Source organism: Ochotona curzoniae, unplaced genomic scaffold (genome assembly GCF_017591425.1).
Source record: "Ochotona curzoniae isolate NIBS_2020 unplaced genomic scaffold, NIBS_Ocur_1.0 contig_883, whole genome shotgun sequence".
NCBI classification, from domain to species: Eukaryota; Metazoa; Chordata; class Mammalia; order Lagomorpha; family Ochotonidae; genus Ochotona; species Ochotona curzoniae.
In genome coordinates, this window is record NW_024466599.1 from 33,860,386 (window position 1) to 33,868,751 (window position 8,366).

At 43.7% G+C, this 8,366-nt stretch overlaps 1 protein-coding gene across 2 annotated transcripts in view; it reads right to left on the bottom strand.

Annotated features, from left to right (window-relative positions):
- The window catches only part of STPG4 (sperm-tail PG-rich repeat containing 4), a 39,790-nt gene extending 35,774 nt beyond the window's left edge, over positions 1 to 4,016 (bottom strand). For both annotated transcript variants that reach the window (XM_040993213.1, XM_040993212.1), the window contains exons 1-3: positions 3,955 to 4,016; positions 2,615 to 2,674; positions 363 to 620 (exon numbers count right to left, since the gene is read on the bottom strand). In XM_040993213.1, coding sequence (XP_040849147.1) covers positions 363 to 620; positions 2,615 to 2,674; positions 3,955 to 3,990 — 354 coding nt within the window. In that variant the 5' untranslated portion in view covers positions 3,991 to 4,016. The remainder of the gene's footprint in view (positions 1 to 362; positions 621 to 2,614; positions 2,675 to 3,954) is intronic.
- Positions 4,017 to 8,366: the final 4,350 nt, after the last annotated feature.

Genomic DNA, 8,366 nt, shown 5'->3' on the forward strand with positions numbered 1-8,366 from the left:
CTTCTCCAATGCCCAGGGCAGGGCCAGACTGAGACCATCCTGATCTCCCGCTCAGATGCCAGAGATCCAGGCACTTGAAACACTCTGCTGACTTGCCAAGGTGCATTAGTGGAAGTTGGATCCAAACAGGTGTAACTAGGACTTGAACTAGTGCTCAGATGTGAGGAGTGTAGGCATCCCAAGCACCAGCATAATCCACTGTGCCACAACCCTCACTTCATTCTTCCTTGGTTTCTATAGGAAATAAGATACGCTAAGGGTCCCCATCCCGCCTGGAGGAAGACATATGCACAGGATAAGGCCTGTTTTCCTTAGGGACTCTTAGTAGCATACCCACAAAACCTAATGTGGCAGATGCTTACCTTATCTTTATCAACTAGCGTGCTGGGGCTGGGCCGAGGCCTGTCTTTGAATGAGTAAGTGGCTACTTGCTTGTTTAACAGGTCCAGGAAATCAGGAGGCATGTACTGTGGAAGATCATTCAGGACTGGATTGTTTCTCTGCACAAGAGGTAGCTTTTTCCTTCCTTCATTTTTAAAATTATATGTTGCTGTCACTGGATTTAACAAGGCTTCTTCAAGGAAAGTTTTCAGGTGGTATGTGCCAGGTATAGGAGTATTCTAGGGAAAATCAACAGCTGCTATAAGCCATTGCATTCACCTGTACCTGCTCCCAAAGCATCACTCCCGGAAGAGTAATTTGTAAGTAGTATTTCTTACTGTTTCATAGTTTAACAATGAAGTCCTAGGGGCCTTCAAAACTTTCACAGAAAATGCAGATTATCTTTAACAATTACAAAATGGATTTCAAAGTGCTTTGCATCAAGGTAAATATATTGTTCAATTCCACTTCTGCACAAACTTTTGGAGCTCCCCTGATATAACAGACACTCTTGACAGACAACATTTCAAGGGAATAATTGCTAATTTCTTTCTGAACAGGTTGTTAGTTACAGCAAATCAGTTTTATGTGAATGTTAACATATAAAAGGTACCTTTGGGCCCATCACAGTAGCCTAATGGCTAAAGTCCTCACCTGCATGTGCCAGCATCCCATCCCAGTGGCCCCACTTCCCATCCAGCTTCCTGCTTGTGGCTTAGAAAAGCAGTAGAGGATGGCCCAAAGCCTTGGGACCCTGCACCTGCACGAGAGACCTGGAAAAAGCTCCTGGCTTCGGATCAGTTCAGCTCTGGCCATTGTGGCCATTTGAGGAGTGAATTAGCAGATGGAAACTCTTGTCTCTCTCTTTATAAATCTGCCTTTCCAATAAAGATAAATCTTTTTTTTTTTTTTAAAGGTAACTAACTTCAGGGGCTGGTGTGGTGGTGCATCAAGCTAAACCTCTGCCTACAGCACCAGCATACCTACCATATAAGCACTGGTTTGAGTACCAACCACTCCACTTCTGATCTGGCTCCCTGCTAATGCCCTGGGAAAGCAGTGGAGAATGGCCCATGGCCTTGCGTCCCTACACCCATGTGGGAGACCTGTAAGAAGCTTCTGGATCCAGATGGGTCCAACTCCAGTTGCTGTGGCCATTGAGAGTGAACCAGGGGGATAGGGGTTCTTTCTGTCTCTAAAACGATTAAAAAAGAAAAAAAGGTACCTTCCCGTATATATTTCAATATGCAATAACTATGACTTTAAATTCCAGTTTCCTGACTATTCTATAGCCACTTAGTTAACACTGTTCCTCTGCAGCTTTCAAGCGAATAAATGAAACTGGGGTGGGACTGGCAGCCCACATGGTCTAATTTAGCCCAGTGAGAGGTTTAGTACTTTCAGCAGAGGCTTGGTACTTTCAATAGAGGCTTGGTACAATAGACTTGGTCACAACCACAGTACTACTGAACAGCCAGACCTGGTTTAGTGACTGCTATTCTGGTGGCCGTCTTCCCCTTGAGAACACTTAGCTCACTTGCCATTACAAACATGAGCTCAGGGCAGGTGCTTGGCCCAGCTGTCAAGACAGCCCACACCATGGTGCCTGGGTTCAATCCCAGCCCCATCCACCTTCTAAGGTCATTGAAGTGGTTTGAGGAATAAACTAGCAGATGAGAGTTTTTCTCCCTGGCTGTCAACTAACAGGTGAATATTTATAAAGATTTGCTCAGTTCCATGCAGGCCTTGACCCATGGTCCCTCTTTTATTGCAGGGTACTCAATACAGAAAATATATCTGCAATACAGAAACTGTCTCTTGAGAGGACAGTCTTCGGGTCATTTTTCTTCTCTGTAATACCCTCTTTATGTGTGTTCACCATGGTAACAAATGTTACTGCAGGTTCCACAGCATTTAAGAGAAAAGCTGAGACCAATGCACCCTTCTACAACACGTGGTTTTTTTTCTTTCTTGCACAACCTCATGAAGAGGATAAGAGCATAGATTGACCTCATCTAGCTACCCTGTAAACCATCCACATTCCTGAACTTGCTTTATTTTCCCCATCTTTTCTTGCACTCAAAATTTAAAGTTGGTTTTGCATTCATCTGCTGGTGCTGCAGTTAGAGGGCCGCACAGATCCAAATAATGACTTTTCTTACGGTTATGTACTGATTAAGATACTAAAGCAAATTGCAACCATTTGAATAGGAAAAACTGAAGATATACACACTGTTAATGCTACTCTCCACCATCCTTCTCTTTCAAAAGATGACGTCTTCCGGGTTGGTTTCTATCAATAAGCACAAAACACACTTACTTTTGATAGATGATTCTTTAGAAATAGATACGTTATAAAAAATTGACTGGGAGAAATACCTGTATCAAATTGATAAGCCTTCATGAAAATAAAAGCTACATAACAATCAATTTTGCTCACTTATTTCTTTAAATTGCTATTTTACAACCTTTAATGCATTTGAGTCTCTAGATTCCCTTTGCTGAACTTAGACAGTAATACACTCTGTTTTGGAGAGGTATTTTAAGAACATTTACATGATACAACATGGTGTTCTTAGTACAGAAGTGTTGTGCTTGGTGTCATGTTTGGCCTTGAGCCCCAGCCCCATCACTTCCCAGCTAAGGGCACTGGAGTTACGCAATCCTCACACCTTCGCTTCCTCACAAGCACATACAAATAAAGCACTACAGGAGTTGGCGTGAGAATAAAGCATTGCTGGTGTAAACTTGTGCTCCCATGATCCTTGCTCAACAGATGGGCTGCCTCTGCCAAGCAAAGAGGTTCAGTTAGTACAGTAACTTTTGTCCACTACGCTTTCATTTCAACTAGGAAACATGTGCCATTTCTCTAAAACATATTGCTTCATCCATGCTGCTCTGTCTGGCTTCTATAGATTCTCTTACCAAACATATGTTGAATCACTGTATATTTTATACTGATGGGCCGGGGAGCTTTCTCAGGCAGGTCAAGTGAGGTCTCCCAACTCTACTCAGGGAAATGAAGTGGTAGGAGAGGAAAGAAAATAAACATGCTAAATCTAAAGCAAGTAATTGGCAGCTGCTGTTTGCTTTTGCCCAAGGGAAGTGATCTAAATTCATTTTCTATTTTAAATTCTCTTTGAGGGGAAAATAATAATAATAATAATAATAATAATAATAATAATAAAAGAAGGGTTGAGCATCCCATCCAAATTTATTTAAAAACTGCAACAAAACTTCAAAAATTCTATAGATCAATACTAAGGTAGCAGGTAAGGCAAAATGGAGCTAAGAAAATTCCATTCTCCAGGCTGACAGGAGGAGAAAGAAATCTTGTCCTAATTGTCTAGTGCAATTACTTGTGAGAAGGAAGACACAGAAAGGGTGAAGGCGGCGGCTATGGCAGCCGCACAGGAAAAGGAAATGGAATTTAGGAAAGATTCTATCTATCAAGACCAAGTAATAAGAGCAGCAGGAACGCAAAGCCGGGGGCAGATGGGCCAAGGTGACAGAGATGAGTAAAGACGCGGTTCACCAGCTGTGGCAAGCACTTTACACTCCAGGCCGTCTTACTCCTGAGGTGGTGATGGTGATGCCCTGCTGGTCCATGGCGGCCTCCTCTCCTGGCCCAGGCTGGTGTGCTGTTGCTAGGAGGCCTCTGTGATGGCGTGTCCTCCCCTCCCCCACTCCCGAGCGCACTGGAGACCTTCCCCATCTCCATGGGTGGGCTCAGAGGTGATCCTCCCCAGGTGGAAACCCAAACACAATCTAGAGGGCCCTGGGGTGCCCAGTATCCCAGTATCCTCTGGTGATGCACAAAGGGAGATGGCCAATCTCCAACAGCCCCACCCTCAAACGCCCTTTTATCCCACATTGCCACGCATACTGGGAGATCCCTTCTGGTATAAACCCACCGTAGCACCCGCTCTAAGTTCCTGCAAATAGAAATTCCGGTCGAGAAGGCTGCTATTCTCGCCTGCAGAACAATTTGCTGTGCCTTCTTGACCTACACATTCTTGCCTTTAGAAACAAATCCTTGGGCCTGGCGTGATAGCATAGTGGTCAAGATCCTCCCCTTGAACACGCCGGGATCCCATATGGGCGCTGGTTCTAATCCTGGCAGCTCCACTTTCCATCCAGCTCCCTGCTTGTGGCCTGAAAAAGCAGTTGAGGATGCCCCATAGCCTTGGGACCCTGCACCCATGTGGGAGACCTGGAAAGAAGTTCTGGCATCAGCCATTGCGGTCACTTGGGGAGTGAATCATTAGACAGACAGAAGATCTTCCTCTCTCTCCTCCTCTCTGTACATCTGTCTTTCCAATAAAAATAAATCTTAGGAAAAAAAAAAAAAAGCAAATCCTTTTGGCCCTGCACCCACGTGGGAGACCCAGAAACTCCTGGCTTCGGATGGGTTTAGCTCTGGGCACTTGGGGAGTGAAAGCGGACAAAATACCTTTATCTTTTCTCTATATATATCTGCCTTTCTGATTAAAAACAACTCCCTCCCTTACCCTTAGTTTCACTTTGTAGTGCCTGTGTTGCCCATAATTTCATCTTCGTAACACCTTGGAAAGCAGGCTTTAGTTTCAACTTCACAGGTAAGACACTTCCTTGGACAGCCTCTCAGTAGTTGGCAGACTGCAAATCCAGATCTCATTCCAGACTCCCCTGTGCCACATTTCACCAACATTCAGGAGACGTGGACTCCTTTCCTCCCCTTCCCATGCTTTGTTAGAATCATTTTCCTAACATGTCAACAAACACACCTTCCAATAAAAGCTGGACTTGCTAGACCCTCAGTGACACGCTGCCAACGCCAACGGGGCACTTACCGTTCATTGAAATCAGCCTTCACTTTGCATTGCTGCACTGACTGCTCTTTAGTCCCCCTCGCCCCCTCGGCTCCCGGCACCTGGACACTGGCTGCACTTGGTAGGATTTATTCCGGGCTGTCCTTAAAGAAGGTGTTGGTTGTTATCAAGAGATGTTTGGAACTGGGTGGCACAGTGCCTGCAGTACACGTGGTCTATTTCAGGACAAAAGCACAATTTACAACGCAAGCCCTCACTTCTGTAAGGCCTCACTGCTCCCTGTCGTACTAGTAGAACCCCCCATGCGTCATCTTCAAACTGCTGATTTTCTGTCTGCCCCTCTTCGGCAAGATCATCTTTCCAGTCTAATCCATACGTCCAAAACCCTGTGCCTACCTTTTTTGGGGAACTCAGGATTTCTGCCCTAATTTTAAACATAACCAAAAACAAGTTTTAAACTCAGAGTCCTGAGAACACAGCAGAGCTTAACACGTTTGAAGAAATGACTGACCAGTCTGCATTAGAAGCTCCTTAAAAACCTGAGGAACATACCCAAGACCTCATGATTTTTTTTAAAAGGAAGATTCCAATCTTCATTTCTTACAAAGATCCTTGGTGACCTGTGGGTGACTTGCTGAGCAAGAGACAATAGGACCTCGACTACTCTTTCAAAAAATACTAATAAGGAACTGGGTTTAAAAATGAATGAAATTGGGCCCGGTGGCCTAGCAGCTAAAGTTCTCGCCTTGAACATGCTGGGATCCCATATGGGTGCCGGTTCTAATCCCGGCAGCTCCACTTCCCATCCAGCTCCCTGCTTGTGGCCTGGGAAAGCAGTCGAGGATGGCCCAAAGCCTTGGGACCCTGCACCCGTGTGGGATACCCAGAAGTTGTTCCTGGAATCCTGGCTTCGGATTGGCATAGCATCGGCCATTGTGCTTACTTGGGGAGTGAATCATCAGACAGAAGATCTTCCTCTCTGTCTCTCCTCCTCTCTGTATATCTGACTTTCCAATAAATAAATAAATCTTTAAAAAAAAAAAATGAATGAAATTAGAAGGCCACCATAGTCCTCACTGGAGCACAGAACTCAACCTCAGCGTAAGAAATTCAGTTCATCCCTGTGTCTCACTCCATTTTCTTATTTTGGCCGAGCCTATAACTAGCTCAGTAGATGAGGGACTGTTACTCTCAAGAGGCGGGAATCAGTCCCAGTCCACAGAAGGTACAGAAGTCCAGAAACCCATACAAGGTGTGCAAATGAAGAACATCTATTTGAGAAAATAGTTTAAGTATCTCAAAAATAGAAACAGTATGGGTCAGTAGTTTCAAGGACTTATCCATGAGATAGATTAAGCATGTAGGATAAACAAAATGTTCTCCGCAGGAAACACAGCATTATACAGCCTAAGATTTATTTTCAGGGTATTCTAAATTTGGAACAGGTTTGTAGGTGTGTGTGGGGAGAGGTAGTTTGAAGGAGGCATTTCTTCTTGATACTCGGGTCTGCAGAACACTGAACAGCTCCATGGCTCAGATCCTCTTAAAGTCTCACCCTCATCCAAAGATTCTAAGAAAAATACGTGCCATCCAGGGATCTTTAATCACAATGGTGATGGCTCCAGGGTAAAATAGACAGTGAAGATGTGTCAGATCAGAGAATTATCAATTGCCATAATCCTAACATAAAATGAAAACTGAAAAAGACCTAAAGGTGACTATTTTAAGACTACTGTCCTGGATTCAGATATTACAGAAACAAATTTCAATCCAACTAAGTACTTATTTATGAGTACTGTACTAATACTTTAACATGTCTACTGTGTGGCTTCTGAAAAGGCTCAGAAAAACCAAACACACAAAGCCTAAACCCCCTCTCCCTGTTACCAGCTTATAGAACTGCTCATAATACTATCAAGGTTCCTACCAGATGCATCAATGAAAAATGTGGTATACACACACACACAGTGGAATAGCATTCAACCCTGAGACTGGAATCCTGTCATTGGAGCAAAATGGATACGACTAGAAGACATTTAGTCGGATGGAATAAAGTAACACATGCTCCCCCCACATGGGTAGCAACTGTTGATTACTAATATTGGGAATGGTGGGAGTGATAGCAAGAACCTGGATAAAATTAATAAGGAAAGTTGAATGTGATTTTTGGATAGTGACAAATATACAATTATACTAGTGTGTAATAAGAAACTGCATAATTTTTGGTGTGTAAATTTATAACTATTCCGAAAGTTTAAAAATTTCAAACTGGAAAAACTAAAATTAACTCAATTCCCTTATTTTACAGGGTTCAAAAAATCCTGAGTTGGGGCAGGTGCTGTGAGGTAGGCACACCAAGTCCCCACCTGTCGTACTAGCATCCCACATTTGTGCAGCTTCCACTTGTGATCTAGCTCCCTGATAATGGCCTGGGAGGGCAGTAGAGGAGGGCCCAAATCCTTGGGTCCCTGTAGCTAAACAGGATGCCCAGAGGGAATTCTGACTGAGGAACCAGAAGGTGGAAGATCTATTCTAATTCTGCTTTTCTGATCTTTACTAAAATAAATTAGAAACTTTGCCTGTGATACAGCTCCCAGCTAGTAATGAGCACCCTAGGAAGGGATGGTGACAGCTCAAGTACTTAGATTCTTTCTACCCAGGTGGGAGACCCAGGAGGAGTTCCAGGTATTTGAGCGAACCAGCAGGACAGAAGGTCTCTTTCAACAAACAAAAACCCCCAAGTTAGAAACCAGCTGAGTAAATCATACCCATTTTACAGGCAAGGTTACTGACGTCCTTTCAAGCAAACACACAAGCAGTGATCTGAAGACTGCTACAATCAAACTCCAGGGTCCATGCTTATTTTAACATCCTAAGAGAATGCCTCAACAGCCACAAATAGGAATCTTGTTCCACTGCTTAGTTTGCATGTCCCTGCTTCTAATAAACGGGTCTTCAGAACACACATCTAGAATCTTCCTATTTAATCCATCAACTAATATGTGACCATGTAATTACCCTCATTAAGATTATTAAGGCCTGTTAACTTCCCTTGCTCTGCCTGAAACATTTAACCACTCTTCCTCCATTAATCATCCAATTTCCTATTTTTTAGAACAAAACAGTAGTATTAAAACAGTCAAAAGCTGGGGCAGTAACCTGCCAAATAAGGAA